Source organism: Salmo salar, chromosome ssa28 (genome assembly GCF_905237065.1).
Source record: "Salmo salar chromosome ssa28, Ssal_v3.1, whole genome shotgun sequence".
Classification (NCBI taxonomy): domain Eukaryota; kingdom Metazoa; phylum Chordata; class Actinopteri; order Salmoniformes; family Salmonidae; genus Salmo; species Salmo salar.
This window is the reverse complement of record NC_059469.1, coordinates 16,249,061-16,265,778: the sequence shown is the minus strand read 5'-3', so window position 1 is coordinate 16,265,778 and position 16,718 is coordinate 16,249,061. Positions and strand designations below refer to the sequence as shown.

The following is a 16,718-nucleotide window of genomic DNA, read 5'->3' as shown; positions in this document are numbered from 1 at the left end:
CCAGGACACAGCCGACAGGGCAGGGTGCTGCCCAGCATCAAAGGTGAGAGCTGGATCTATGTATCTGTATATCTCTGTATTTATGCACGCATGTTAGTCTTAGCTTCAGTATTGGAATGTTTTTTTTAATGTTTTTTCAACTCTTTCAACAGCTGCGTTGTGTTTAGAAATCTGGCATGACTTATTAAGAATTATGGCATTGCTAGGCTAGCTTTGTTTAAGGGTTACCAGATCTGCTTTCTAAACCCTCTCTCTCCCACTGTGTGTGTTGCCAGGTATGTCTCGCTCTGTGTACCCGCTGGGCCGGGAGGCAGAAGAGAGAAAGAGGATGACAGAGGAGCAGCTGAGCCTTCATCACCTCGACCGAGACAGAGAACTCCTCATCAGGGAAAACAAGGAGAGAGGGGAGTTTGCCAGGATCCACCCATCCAGCAGTTGCCATGGTGACCTGACCTCTCACCTTCTGGTGCCCGGCGGGGCCAGCCAATTAGGTGGAGACCCTTCTGCTCATGCCCACCACCATTGGATGCAGCGGACTGGAAGTCCCTCCCTTTGGATGGGCCATTCATATGGTGAGCTGAGCATTCTTGTTTTCCTCAATACAGTATCCCCACAGACCATGACAAACACTTGTATTGTTGTAAAACTGTTTTTACACATGGATCAGGAAGTGTGGAAATAACATGTTGAAACAAACTCAAAGTTCATGTTCTAATCTTCTGTTTTCTCTCTCTCAGGTCTGAGCCATGCTGCCCTGCACCAGAGTATGGGCCCAGGGTTTGGCCCTGGCCTGCCCAGCCCCCTGCAGCCTGTGCTGCCTCTGTCCCAGGACCCCTCTGGCTCCCTGGTGGTCCTACCCTCAGAGCCTGGAGCACACCACCACCTGGGTAAGACACACAAACACACATGCAGGCCACGACACACACACACACACACACACACACACACACACACACACACACACACACACACACACACACACACACACACACACACACACACACACACACACACACACACACACACTCAGCCAGTTAGCCAGCGCTAAAGATGAACCTCCATTAGAATGGCTTGCATAATGCTTTACACTCAGAGAGGAGGCATTAGAATATCTTCTCCCATTAACAGAGCCATAAAACACAGAGTCTCTGACAGAGGGACTTAGCCAACCATTTTACTATGATTAGCTAATGATACTAAAATTCAGGGAGAGAGATGGCACCGCTTCTCATGGTTCAGCCACAGAGAGAAAGATGCAGTGTGTGGGATGAGTGTGTGTTGGTGTGTTCCTATGTGGTGGAGCTTGGCGGTGTGTGTGTGTGGTGTGGTGGAGTCAGATGTTTGTGTTGTGTGTGTGTGTGTGTGTGTGTGTGTGTGTGTGTGTGTGTGTGTGTGTGTGTGTGTGTGTTACTGCTCTTTTGCAAACAGGCTGTGAAATGTAATTATCTGCCTGCTCCCTTGCCTCGCTCCTTAGGAGTTCCTACAGAGAGGGGAAGTGCATCCACTGAACCCTTCCCCAGGGAAACATAAGCCCACTCAGGCTAATCTCACAGAACAAAGGTTCCCAGCGACGGCAGTGGCAGCCACGAAGGGGTGGGGCATATGGGAATGTATGTCTTGCCATGCACATAAAGACACCACCATGAGAAATTGAGAGATAAAGAGAAAGAGAGAGGGAGAGAGTGATGTCTGAGGCCACACTGACAGAAATAACACAGCTGCTTCCACACACCCTTACTCTCTCTCTCTTGCTCTCACTCACACACTCTCTTACTTGCGCTCTCTTTCTCTCACACCCTCAGTCCCTTTCTGAAAGTAAAATTCAATCACGCTTTATCGATTTGAACAGAACAGACCGAAAATACCACCATCAATACCACTATCTCTCTCTCTTTCTCTCTCTTTAGATGTGATGGACCAGTCAGCTCTGTGGCCCTCGGTCTACGCAGCACGAGGTCCCTCCCCCCACATGCAGCATCACGCTGTTTACTCCCGTTCGCCGTTCCTACGGCAACAGGAGCTCTACGCCCTGCAGCATCAGCACCACCAGCAACAACACAGGGCCATGGAGCACATGCACCGGCAACACACACTCTCACAGGTAAACACACACGCTCTCAGCACTCGTGTGTAACTTTTAATGGAGAGAATACTCTTTAACACAGTGACTTTTGCTCCCATTTACAGTAGCCCAAATGAGCTTTTTACACTGCAGTTTCCCCCTTGACCATGATCAACACTCGTATTGTTTAACAGTACGCCCACATAGATCAGGATGTTAGGAAACAACATGCTGAAACAAACCCAGAGTTCATGCTTTCACCATTTTCAGCATATTCAGTTGTAGACTGTTGATTCTCAACCACAAGAGCCAGAGATGTTTCAACACAGAGAAAGGGGGAAACCAGGCCATTTTTAAAGAGAAAGCGTTTTGTCAAGAGACAAAGGATCCTAGCAGACTGCCAGTGACCTTTGGTTGGCTGGAAATGTCTGTACTAGCTTGTGGCATTCACCCAATAAACCCCATTGTGTTCCTAACATGATGGTCTGTAGTGATGCACGGGCTGACTCATAACCCGCAGTCCACGTGGGTCATGAGATATTGTGTGGATAAAGGTCGGGTGGGTGGTGTGCGGGTTGAATAAAGAGCGGGAAAAAACATGAAAAATGCATAAATACATTACCAGTCTCATTCCAGGGTTTTTCTTCATTTTTACTATTTTCTACATTGTAGAATAAAAGGGAAGACATCAAAACTATGAAATAACACACAGGGAATCATGTAGTAACCAAAAAAGTGTTCAACAAATCAAAATATATTTTATATTTGAGATTCTTCAAAGTAGCCACCCTTTGCCTTGATGACAGCTTTGTAAACTCTTGGCATTCTCTCAACCAGCTTCATGAGCAGCAGGGGTGGCAGGGTAGCCTAGTGGTTAGAGCATTGGGCTAGTAACCAAAAAGTTGCAAGTTCAAATCCCTGAGCTGACAAGGTACAAATCTGTTGTTCTGCCCCTGAACAGGCAGTTAACCCACTGTTCCTGGAATACATTTCAATTAACAGCTGTGTCTTGGTAACAGGTCCTTTGTGTAAATTATTTCCTTCTTAATGTGTTTGAGCCAATCAGTTGTGTTGTGACAAGGTAGGGGTGGTATACAGAAGATAGCCCTATTTGGTAAAAGACCCAAGAACAGCTCAAATAGGCAAAGAGAAACGACAGTCCATCATTACTATAAGACATGAAGGTCAGACAATGTAGAAAGTTTCAAGAATTTCATGTGCCATCGCAAAAACATCAAGCACTATAGTGAAACTGGCTCTCATGAGGACCGCCACAGGAAAGGAAGACCCAGAGTTACCTCTGCTGCAGAGGATAAGTTTATTAGAGTTACCAGCCTCAGAAATTGCAGCTCAAATAAATGCTTCACAGTGTTCAAGTAACAGACATATCTCAACATCAACTGTTCAGAGGAGACTTCCTGAATCAGGCCTTCATGGTTGAATTGCTGCAAAGAAACCACTACTAAAGGACACCAATAAGAAGAAGACTTGCTTGGGTCAAGAAACATGAGCAATGGACATTAGACCGGTGGAAATCTGTCCTTTGATCTGATGAGTCCAAATTAGAGATTTTTGGTTCCAACCGACATGTCTTTGGGAGATGCAGAGTAGGTAAAGGGATGATCTCTGCATGTGTGGTTCCCACCGTGAAGCATGGAGGAGGAGATTTGATGGTGTGGGGGTGCTTTGCTGGTGACACTGTCAGTGATTTATTTAAAATTTAAGGCACACGTAATCAGCATGGCTACCACAGCATTCTGCAGCGATATGCTATCCCATCTGTTTTTCAATGGCCCAACACACCTCCAGGCTGTGTAAGGGCTATTTGACCAAGAAGGAGAGTGATGGAGTGCTGATTCAGATGACCTGGCCTCCGCAATCACCCGACATCAAACCAATTGAGATGGTTTGGGATGAGTTGAACTGCAGAGTGAAGGAAAAGCAGCCAACAAGTGCTCAGCATATGTGGGAACTCCTTCAAGACTGTTGGTAAACTATTCCAGGTGAAGCTGGTTGAGAGAATGCCAAGAGTGTGCAAAGCAGTCATCAAGGCAAAGGGAGGCTACTTTGAAGAATCTAAAATCAAAAATATATTGGAATTGGTTAAAAAAATTGTTGGTTACTACATGATTCCATATGTGTTATTTCATAGTGTTGATGTCTTCACAATTATTATACAATATAGAAAATAGCAAAAATAAAGAAAAATCCTTGAATGAGTAGGTGTGTCCAAACTTTTGACTGGTATTGTATATAATTCTTGTGCATTGAGGTTCTTCTTTCATTATTTGTATCTGGTGTTAGTACGTAGCCCAAGCCTAAACTATAGAGCCTAGCTGTAGTGCTCCAAATACACGGCAATTGCCAAAATGCTTTTGGGAACGTGGGCAGAAAATGTTAACGTCGATCCACTAAGGTAAAAAGTACAATGTTGGAGTTTAATTCAATAAGAGGAAAGCTGCGAAATGGAGAGTTGAAAATAAATAGAAGGAGGGCCAGAACAGTATTCTAATGCTTGGGAAAGATTTGGTGGAGTGGCAAAAGAGGATGAAAACAGTGCCGGCTATGTTATGTGGGATGATTGTGAGGCACAATACAAATTCAAAGTCATAAGACAGGACTTTAAAATGGCACATCAAGGGAACTGTAGGCTACTGTTCAGATGGGTTAAATGGATGGAATAATAGCCTAACTGAAATCTGGACACTGACTGTAGGTCTATAACCTTTCACATAACCTAATATAATATTAACTCTTGCAGAATAATTATACAACGAATGTGAATTTTTACTCTGGAACAGGAGCTTTCTGGAGGGTTATTGCATTTTCTCCCTGGTCCCTAAACGTCTTTGCTGCACGAGGGAAGCAGAGAGGAAAGAGGAAAGACAAAACATACTTTACCGATGTCAATTAGATTGAATCATTTATTCTATCGATTTATTACATTATTTTGTCTTTTAGGGCAGTGTTTCCCAAACTGGGTCCTGGGGTTCCCCCTGGGTGCACGTTTTGGTTTTTGCCCTAGCACTACACAGCTGATACATATAATCAAAACTTGATAATGAGTTGATTATTTGAGTCAGCTGTGTAGTACTAGGGCAAAAAAATACTGTTCTAGGGCAACAACCCTGTTCTAGGGCAACGACCCTGTTCTAGGACAACGACCCTGTTCTAGGGCAACGACCCTGTTCTAGGACAACGGCCCTGTTCTAGGGCAAAATCGTGGATTATTAGCAATTGCGTGTGGGTGAATAAACAGCTGACACACACATCACAAATGGTCAGGGTTTTTAAGGAATACAGTATGTGGCTATTCTTTAAGGCTCAAAATAGATTGAACTTCTTTCCCCTCTCTGTCCCCCCCCCTTTCGTCCCCCCGCCCCTACAGAGGAAGGCAGAGGACACCACTATCACCATCGACGACCCTCCTCTCCACGACACTTCGAGAACCTCCCGTGCTGCTAAGCCCTTCTCCCATACCCCTCCCTCCAAGACCACCCCTCCCTCCCAGGGGGTGTGTCCCAGCAGTCGCCAAGCACCCTGCTGCAACTCCCCTTCCAGGAGAACACACCCCCAGAACCGTTTAAATCCCGCCCCCAGCCCTGCGGCTGCAGCCCCGAGATCCCCAGCTCTAAGCCCCGCCCCCTCACACCTGTTGAAAGGAGCGGAAAGAGGGGAAAGAGGAGAGGGGCAGCCGCCTCAGGATTACCCACAATCCTTAGAGCCAGGTGAGTTTGGATTGATGGACTGATGTCTGAGCTGTATGTTTCCTGGTGCACTCTGACCCTGTCACACGCAAGTAGCCTACGAACTTTATCCCCACTCTCTCCCATTCTTCATTCTACTCACAAATATGCACCACACTGTGACAAACACTTGAGCTTTAGTCTCTGGCACGTTCTCTTGCACTGTGTCTTTATTTCTGATATAGTATTCATCAACACCAACTAATAAACCGAGAGACACATAGCGGCCTTATCCCTGATTCCCTCTGCTCTGTGGTGGAGAGAGGAGAAGCACTGGAACATTTCATCAGTTCCCAAGGTTAGAGTCTGTACCAGCCTCCATTTACTACTGAGATTGAGGAGGAGGAGGGAGGGAGAGGGAAATAGGAGGAGATAGAGCGAGAATGTGTGTGAGAGAGAAAGCAAGAGAGCGAGAGGAGTAGAGGGAGAAAGAAACATTTATATAGAATTGGTGAAAGAAGGATATGGAAAAGAAGAAGAACAGATAGTACCAGAGACGTTGAGAGATGAAGATGCTGCAGGAAAGATAAGAATACTTGGTCTGTGAAGCCTGTTATTCTTTGATTCTGCAAAGAACGTTTGAAGCAAGGATGGACCCTAGTCTGTGTCTTTGAGTGTGTGTGTGTGCGTGTTTGTGCATGTGTGTGTTGAATGTGTGTGGTGCGTGTGTGTGTGTACTATATATGAGCGAGGTCAGAAACATTTCTGATAGTCCCTCCTTATCCTTCAGAGGTCCTTGAAAGACAGCAGGCGGAAGGATATGCATTCATCTGGCGGCGTTGTCAGGGGGCGGAGGGATACCATCAATAACAGAGTTGTGGGGTGACAGGGTCGGCACTGCAATCCCAGCCAGGCAGCAGGGTGTCATCAATATCCTCTACACATACACACGGACATATAGCCTAGATGCGCACACTGCTGCTGCTGGGATGCCCTATTTCTTACTGCCTATAGACTCCACTTGCTGTATCAATGCTTCCTCAACTAAAGCTCTGTTGCCTTATTGATTGAATGATTGATTGATTATTAGTCACTCTTGACTAAAGGAGTTTCTTTTCTTTCTGTCTCTCAGATCTACCGCCAAGTTACACCTATCCAGAAATCACCATGGGTTACAAGGCTGGTCCTTCCCCAGAGGAGGCCCGATTGACTGAACATGCTGATCTGGAGGTGGAGCCAGCTGAGCCCTGCCCTAAGCCCCGTCCACACACCGTGAGGATTGTGGAGGATGAGGAGGCGAAAACAGAGAAGAAGGAGAACGGGTGTAAAGTTGTAGAATCTAGTGGAGTTGTAGAAAGGGAACGAGAAGGAGCAGAGGTGGAGGGGCAATCAGTATCTGAGCCCCCACTATTTGGCAGTGGAGTGAAGACTCCTGAAATGGCGCCGTGTCCTGCCCAAGTTTCAACCTCAGCCACATCCCCAGACACACTTCCAGCTCCATCTCTAGCCCCAGTCTCTGCTTCTGAGGATGCCCAGAAAGGAGAGGTCTCTGTGGGCGGCCTGGTCCAGCCAGCTGGCTTGAAGGACCCACAACCAGCACAGGCGAAGAAAGATGAGAAGGAGGAAAGTTCAGCAGAGTTGAAAAATAACCACCTACCAGATTGTACTGTTTCCCTGCCTCTTGAGCTAACTGGACATGGGGAGAAGGAGGAGAGAGAGAAGGGTAAGGATGTGGAAGAGAAGGAGGAAGGTAGGATGAGTACGAGTGAAGCCTCTGTGGAGATACTAAGCAGCCCACGGACCTCTCCAGCCCCAACCCCAGCCTCCACCCTCACCCTCAGTGATGATCCCTGCATCTGGAGTCTGGAGCTTCTTATTGCCGCAGCGTTGTGTGCCACCCGGGATGCCTGCTACCCCCCTGTGCCCCCCTCCAATACACTCCTGCCCGCCCCGTGCCCACTCCCACACCGAGGCATGGAGATCCTGGGAGAGTTGGCTGAGCTGGGGATACTGCAGAGGAACAGGGAGAAGGAGAGAGAGACAGGAAGTGAGTGGATAGAGAATGTGTGAGAGCACACACATTCACACACACACACACACCACACACACACACACACACACACACACACACACACACACACACACACACACACACACACACACACACACACACACACACACACACACACACACACACACACACACACACACACACACACACACACACACACACACACAGACATGCAGAGACAGAAATACAGAGGAGCAAAGAGAGAAACAGAGATGGGAGAACTGAGTGTGGAACCCAGATGTGCATGCCACACACACACACACACACACACACACACACACACACACACACACACACACACACACACACACACACACACACACAAAACGTCCCCACTGACTGTCCAGCTTCCTTCCTCTGTTCTCTTAGAGCCTCTGTTCAAGTCCAAAGATCAAATGTTTCCCTGGGGGAGGAGATGTGGTGGTGAGGGAGAGGAGTTTGGAGTGGTAGGGGGCAAAAGGAGGGAGGAGGAGAGGGGAAAGGGATAGATAGGAGAAAGAAAGAAACACAATACAAAAGTATAAGTGTCTCATCCCTCCCTCCCTCCCTCCCTCCCTCCTCCCTCCCTCCTCCCTCCCTCCCTCCCTCCCTCCCTCCCTCCCTCCCTCCCTCCCTCCCTCCCTCCCTCCCTCCCTCCCTCCCTCCCTCAGGCTCTGGAGTGTGGCTTGGCTAATTAGAAGCTCTTGTTTAAAACACTTCTTCTTTAAACCATTCCTCTTTTCCCTCTGAGAGAACGTGTTTTTATTTACGTGTGCGTGCGTGTTTGTGTGTGTGTGTGTGTGTGTAAGCTGTTAAGTAATCCCAGATGAATCCCTGTTACACTCCATCAGCATCTGTGTTTCTCTTCACCACACTGGCTGCGCTTTTCTCCATTTGCCGCCCCCCCCTTTTTTTTCATTTATAAAAAGCGATGTAATCTTCTGTGTAAATCCTTCCTTAGCAAGCCCTGATGACAGAATTAATAAGTGCAAAAAATTATAACGCGCAGCACAGCTGTGTGTATGTGTGATTTCATGTGCGTGTCTGTGTGTGTTTACACCTGCTTGTGTGTGTGTGTGTGTGTGTGTGTGTGTGTGTGTGTGTGTGTGTGTGTGTGTGTGTGTGTGTGTGTGTGTGTGTGTGTGTGTGTGTGTGTGTGTGTGTGTGGCGGGCAGGCGCAAGGCATCTATCTGTGGCTGCCGCCCTTGGGGAGGCTAAACTAGGCCTGTGATGTCATCCAGTCAGGGGTAACCAGAGCCTCTCATTGGCCCAGAGGTCTGACAGACGAGACTCCACTCCAGGACAGGAGAGATACATCCCTCTACTCCTCTCTCCTATCCCTCACTCCCTTTCGTTCTCTGCCTCTTACACCCTTCCTCTCTCTCTCTCTCTCTCTCTCTCTCTCTCTCTCTCTCTCTCTCTCTCTCTCTCTGTCTCTCTCTCTCTCTCTGGGAATGGTTCATTCATTTATATATTTATGCATTTGCTCATTCTTTCATTCACACTCTTTCTCTCCATCCATCCATCCATCCCTTCCTTTCTATTATTTCTCCCTGCCTTCCTCTCTTTTAATATATTCTGTGTACCCTGCCTGTTCTATGGTTTGAGCTCAGGTACACACACACAGGTTTTTAATATTGTCAGTGAATAGCCGTTCAGCTCCAGTGGTCCAGCTCTGAGTGGGTCTGTAGTAAAACCAGACACTGCTTCCTTTTGGCCTAGCAGACCGATCCCTTTCTCTCTCTTTCTCCTCTATTGCCCATCTCTCTTCTCTTCTGCTCTGTCGTCTAGCCTCACTCGCCTTCCCTCCCTCTATCTTCTCCTTCTTTCTCTTGCAATGCCACCCTCTCTTCCCCTCTTACTCTCTCTCTCGATCTCTCGCTCCCTCTCCGTCTTCCCCTTCTCTCTCGTTCTCCTTCTCAGAAGACTTCAGTCCCCTTTCTCGCCCTCCTCCTCTCTCCTCCTGTAGGGTAAATTGGATTGTGTCCATGTCGGTAATGAGGAGATGTAGGAGAATAAATAGATATCTCAATAAACACCTTGCCTCTTATTGCTTCTCCTCTGCCTCGTCCTCCCTTCACCCCCTCCTTACCTCCCTCCCTCCTCTGCCTCGTCCTCCCTTCACCCCCTCCTTACCTCCCTCCCTCCTCTGCCTCGTCCTCCCTTCACCCCCTCCTTACCTCCCTCCCTTCACCCCCTCCTTACCTCCCTCCCTCCTCTGCCTCGTCCTCCCTTCACCCCCTCCTTACCTCCCTCCCTCCCTCCTCTGCCTCGTCCTCCCTTCACCCCCTCCTTACCTCCCTCCCTTCACCCCCCTCCTTACCTCCCTCCCTCCTCTGCCTCGTCCTCCCTTCACCCCCTCCTTACCTCCCTCCCTCCCTCCTCTGCCTCGTCCTCCCTTCACCCCCTCCTTACCTCCCTCCCTCCTCTGCCTCGTCCTCCCTTCACCCCCTCCTTACCTCCCTCCCTCCTCTGCCTCGTCCTCCCTTCACCCCCCCTCCTTACCTCCCTCCCTCCTCTGCCTCATCCTCCCTTCACCCCCTCCTTACCTCCCTCCCTCCTCTACCTCGTCCTCCCTTCACCCCCTCCTTACCTCCCTCCCTCCTCTACCTCGTCCTCCCTTCACCCCCTCCTTACCTCCCTCCCTCCTCTACCTCGTCCTCCCTTCACCCCCTCCTTACCTCCCCTCCCTCCTCTGCCTCATCCTCCCTTCACCCCCTCCTTACCTCCCTTCCTCCTCTACCTCGTCCTCCCTTCACCCCCTCCTTACCTCCCTCCCTCCTCTACCTCGTCCTCCCTTCACCCCCTCCTTACCTCCCTCCCTCCTCTACCTCGTCCTCCCTTCACCCCCTCCTTACCTCCCTCCCTTCACCCCCTCCTTACCTCCCTCCCTCCTCTGCCTCGTCCTCCCTTCACCCCCTCCTTACCTCCCTCCCTCCCTCCTCTGCCTCGTCCTCCCTTCACCCCCTCCTTACCTCCCTCCCTCCTCTGCCTCGTCCTCCCTTCACCCCCCTCCTTACCTCCCTCCCTCCTCTGCCTCGTCCTCCCTTCACCCCCTCCTTACCTCCCTCCCTCCTCTGCCTCATCCTCCCTTCACCCCCTCCTTACCTCCCTCCCTCCTCTACCTCGTCCTCCCTTCACCCCCTCCTTACCTCCCTCCCTCCTCTACCTCGTCCTCCCTTCACCCCCTCCTTACCTCCCTCCCTCCTCTACCTCGTCCTCCCTTCACCCCCTCCTTACCTCCCTCCCTCCTCTGCCTCATCCTCCCTTCACCCCCTCCTTACCTCCCTTCCTCCTCTACCTCGTCCTCCCTTCACCCCCTCCTTACCTCCCTCCCTCCTCTACCTCGTCCTCCCTTCACCCCCTCCTTACCTCCCTCCCTCCTCTACCTCGTCCTCCCTTCACCCCCTCCTTACCTCCCTCCCTCCTCTGCCTCATCCTCCCTTCACCCCCTCCTTACCTCCCTCCCTCCTCTGCCTCATCCTCCCTTCACCCCCTCCTTACCTCCCTCCCTTTGTCTTTATCATCGTCTCTCTCCTTCTTCTCTCTCTTCTTTTCTCTTGCACGCAGCAATATGACTGTGTCTGTGCAGCTCAGCCTGTGTGTGTGTGTGTGTGTGTGTGTGTGTGTGTGTGTGTGTGTGTGTGTGTGTGTGTGTGTGTGTGTGTGTGTGTGTGTCTGGGGTGGCTCGTCCCTCATGAATATTCTAGTTGATCTGCAGGCGGTGACAATGACAGAGTTAATGACAGTGATAGATGGAGAGACAGCACTCCTTTAGCACTCTCCCTCCTTCTTTTTCTCTGTCCGTCTACCTCTTTCCCTCTCACTCAGCCGATGAGTGAGTGTGTGGTCCTGCGTGCATGGGTGTGGGTGTGGGTGTGGGTGTGAAGGCTATAAGTTAGCTTGTAAATCACTTGTTTAGGGGGCAGCAATAGGACAAATCATGTCATATTATTTTCACACCACTTTTTTTTATTTTTTATTTTCACACCAGAAAGAAGTAATGTTTTTCCTCTCTCTTTTTTAGGTGAGGATGTTTTGACCTTTGACCTGCATAGCCTGGCGACCCTGGCTGCGGCCCGCAGTCTGGAGCTGGGGGGAGGAGCTACAGGGACGGGGGAGGGGCAGCAGTGTAGCGTCAGAAGGACCCTCAACCTGCGACGGAAATGCAGCTGGATGCCTCGCCACGAGCCGGTATGTGTGTATGCCAAAACATACATAGAACTGTATACATTCACATAGAACTGAACACACTTATACTTATAATGCACAGTATGAACGGTATATACATACACACAGATACACAACACCAACAAGCTCGCACAGTTTCACTGCAGAATGAGACGTTTTTCCACGTTTCTCCAAACGTCAAATTTCAAAGTTGCTCCAAACGTCAAATTTCGAAGTTGCAAACATGAGTGCTTATCACTGGGATTGAACACGCAACCGCCGGAGCTCGCAGATTACACCCATCCACCACCCATGTCCACAAACCCCAGCAAAACCCATGCCTACTTGATTGTAATAGCACTCACCGTTGCCCCTAGTGGCGACGTCCTGTATTTAGGCACATGAGCTATATTTTTGCCCTTAGTGGATGGTTTTGACGGCGTCTCCCGACGTCCTAGGGACCTGCAAAAACGTAATATTTCAACTTGAATCTGAAGTGATCTCTCTGAACGACACACGGTACAGTCCATTTACAGTCTACTATATATTTAATGTCTGTCTGTATTGCAGGTGTGTCCAGTGAAGGCTGCCATGGAGACGATGGATGAGGCGGAGCTAGCGATGCGAGTGCAGCTAGCGGAGATCCAGAGACGTTACAAAGAGAAACAGAGAGAGTTAGCCAAGCTGCAGAGAAAACATGACCACCAGAAAGCAGACACCTCTCACAGCCCTGTTCGCAGACGACCTGGTCGCCCCCGGAAACGCAAGTCTACCCCCGGTCCCAGCGCCTCAGATGGTCCCAAGAGACTCAGGTGAGTGTCTCCGCAGGGGTTCTTCTATCCAGATACACTACATGACCAAAAGTATGTGGACACCTCGTCGAACATCTCATTCCAAAATCATGGGCATTAACATTCAGTTGGTCTCCCTTTTGCTGCCATAACAGCCTCCACTCTTCTGGGAAGGCTTTCCACTAGACATTAGAATATTGCTGCGTGGACTTGCTTCCATTCAGCCACGAGCATTAGTGAGGTCGGGCACTGATGTTGGGCGATTAGGCCTGGCTCGCAGTCGGCGTTCCAATTCATCCCAACGGTGTTCTATGGGGTTGAAGTCAGGGCTCTGTGCAGGCCAGTCAAGTTCGTCCACACCTTTCTCGACAAACCATTTCTGTGTGGACCTCGCTTTGTGCACTGGAGCATTGTCATGCTGAAACAGGAAACGGCCTTCCCCAAACTGTTGCCACAAAGTTGCAAGCACAGAATCGTCTAAAATGTCATTGTATGCTGCAGCATTAAGCTATCCCTTCACTGGAACCATGAAAAACAGCCCTAGACCATTATTCCTCCTCCACCAAACTTTTAAGTTGGCACAATGCATTCGGGCAGGTAGCGTTCTCCTGGCATCTGCCAAACCCAGATTCGTCCATCGGACTGCCAGATGGTGAAGCGTGATTCACCACTCCAGAGAACGTGTTTCCACTGCTCCAGTTCAATGGTGGTGAGCTTTACACTGCTCCAGCCGACGCTTGGCATTGCGCATGGTGATCTTAGGCTTGTGTGCGGCTGCTCGGCCATGGAAACCCATTTCATGAAGCTCCAGACAAACAGTTCTTGTTCTGACGTTGCTTCCAGAGGCAGTTTGAAATTCAGTAGTGAGTGTTGCAACCGAGGACAGATTATTTTTATGTGCTACACGTTTCAGCATTCAGCAGTCCCGTTCTGTGAGTTTGTGTGGTCTACCACTTCATGGCTGAGCCGTTGTTGCCCCTAGACGTTTCCACTTCACAATAACAGCACGTACAGTTGACCGTGGCAGCTCTAGCATGGCAGAAATTTGATGAACTGACTTGGAAAGGTGTCATCCTATGACGGTGCCACGTTGAAAGTCACTGAGCTCTTCAGTAAGACCATTATACTGCCAATGTTTGTCTAGGGAGATTGCATGGCAGTGTGCTCGATTTTATATGCCTGTCAGCAACGGGTGTGGCTGGAAAAGCCGAATCCACTAATTTGAAGGGGTGTCCACAAACCTTTGCATATATAGTGTATATTTACTGTACTTATATGGTTTTCAATAAAGTATTGTTCCCTGAGATGAACCTTGTTGAGAATCTTTATGAGAGGAACTGCTACTGCTGAGTGGAGGAACTGCTATCTCTCTCTCGCTCGCACACACACACACACACACACACACACACACACACACACACACACACACACACACACACACACACACACACATGCTCAGTACGTGTGTGTGTGTGTGTGTGTGTGTGTGTGTGTGTGTGTGTGTGTGTGTGTGTGTGTGTGTGTGTGTGTGTGTGTGTGTGTGTGTGTGTGTGTGTGTGAACCTGGTAGTAAACCCGGTGTGGTTTCTAAATGAGAGGAGTTAATAGATTAATCAGCTCAGAGGAGAGACTCATTAATCATCATTAATCACATTTAATCATATTTATCACCACCATTGATTATGTCCTGACTCCCTCTCACCCTCAGCACATATTAATATGGCTGGACAAAGTCCCCATGTAAACTTATCACAGTGATGAATGACTCACCAACCTCTTCTTCTAACACATACACTTGAGCACGCAGGCAGGCAGGCATTCACAAAGGCATGCACGCACACACACACACACACACACACACACACACACACACACACACACACACACACACACACACACACACACACACACACACACACACACACACACACACACACACACACACACACACACACGATTACAAAGCAAACCCCCTAATGCCCTACACATGCTCTCTCTCAAACACACACACACACACACACACACACACACACACACACACACACACACACACACACACACACACACACACACACACACACACACACACACACACACACACACACACACACACACAGTGTTACATTCCAGTGTTAAGTCATCATATTGATGAATGTGTTTTCTGGCTGTGCTCCACCTCTGATAGTGCGAGTTCCCCTCGCTCTGATAAACTGATTAAACAAACTCAAGGTTTATCACGGTTACCACACTGATTACAACGAACTAATGAAAAATGACAAAACACACACACACACACACACTCACAAAAACACATCCACACATTGCATGATTTTACATGCTGCACAGATAAATGCATAGACGACACACACACAGACATATTCGTTTAATTACTGGAGCTGGCTGGTATGTGACAGGGTGTTTTTTCTGTCTTAATTAATGAACGTGGTATCAATAGTGTATTCCTTCATCTCAGAGAGACAGGGGGGGAGTGAGGGAGAGCTGCAAGAGGTAGAAATGTCTCTAGCGACTGGTCTGTTGGGGGCAGTACCTGTTGACAGAGGTGTTGGAGAGAGGAAAGGGGGGAAGGGTGCTGTTATTGTCATTTAATACTCTGTTAGGGCTGGGACCTCACGTTATGATATCATCTCCATGCTTTGGTGCTATTACGATATGCATTGTGATTCTATATGTGATTTTATTGCGATTTGATGTTCCAAACATATTGCTCACCGTATGTCTGCTGCAGAGGGACGAGAGAGAGCAGGAGAAAACTAGTTTTGATCAGTCATGGAAATAAAAGTGCTGAAAACAAATTGTCTCCCTATAGAGAGCAATAGTAATGGCGTCTTTTTGAAGGCACTAACTCCGCCATGGTTCGTTGAACAAAGCCTATGGGAAAATGAATGGAGTTTCTATTGGGTTTTTGGATAAACGCTGAAAAAAAAGGTCTGTGGTTAACACAGGTTTAGGAGATCTTATACGTTTTGTTCTATGAGATAATCTTCACCAGCTACGTCACTTTAAGTTAATTTTGAAGGATTTATGTAATCAAAACGAGGACATAAAGGCTTCCTAATTCATAAAGGTCATGTTAACTGACTGATAATATCCCACAGAATAAAACGTAGAAGATATCTTAAGCCTGTGTTAACCTCAGACCTTATTTTCGGCGTTTACCCCAAAACCATATTCTTTTCCCATTCATTTTCCCATAGGAATAGCTGAACGAACAAGATGTAACTCATTTCAGATTTTTAGGACTACAAGCTGGCAAGCTATATTTAAAAAGAAAATGGAGAACAAGCTATGAAGGAAAAATACTGGAGTTTTGGTGCAGGTACAGCCAACCAGAACAAAAATAATATTGCAATATTGTCAAAACGATATGATGCGATATATCGTCAAAAAGAATATCCCGATATGTAACTGTAATGATTTTTTTCTCCAATTACTATTCTCTGTGGATTTACGTTATTCTACATCAACTGACTGCCGTTACACACTGACAGGGGGGCTAACGCTGGGGCTTAGAGCTGACTGGAGGTCAAAAGGTCAAAGGTTGAAAGGAGTGGTAAGGGGTGATGGTGACAGACAGGTTAAGGCTGGGCCATGGAGGGTTGATGTGGGAGATGGGTATGGGGGACGTGGGAGTTTGTTAGGGGCAGTTTAGGGGTTTTCAGGAAGCTGCCCACTGGGCACACACTGGTTGAATCAACATTGTTTCCAAGTAATTATAATGAAATTACGTTAAACCAACTTGGAATAGGTGTTAAATTGATGACTGAGCCCAGTGGATGGCTTCTCTGTAGATCTTAACTTCAGCAGAAAAGTTTTGTATTTGTCTGAAATGACCAACTAGACCACCTCGTATTTCTCTCAGGTTTCACATTACAAATCCTATCTTCCCCTCCTCTTTTTCATGCTCCTCCTTTCCTCCACTCATTCCCTGCTTTATCTTCT

At 48.3% G+C, this 16,718-nt stretch overlaps 1 protein-coding gene across 1 annotated transcript in view; it reads left to right on the top strand.

The window, feature by feature from the left end:
• The window catches only part of bahcc1b (BAH domain and coiled-coil containing 1b), a 76,924-nt gene that overhangs the window by 42,112 nt on the left and 18,094 nt on the right, over positions 1–16,718 (top strand). Inside the window, 8 exon segments of the mRNA XM_014179744.2 lie at positions 1–43; positions 276–572; positions 738–887; positions 1,908–2,101; positions 5,451–5,790; positions 6,881–7,795; positions 11,826–11,992; positions 12,539–12,780. Coding sequence (XP_014035219.2) covers positions 1–43; positions 276–572; positions 738–887; positions 1,908–2,101; positions 5,451–5,790; positions 6,881–7,795; positions 11,826–11,992; positions 12,539–12,780 — 2,348 coding nt within the window.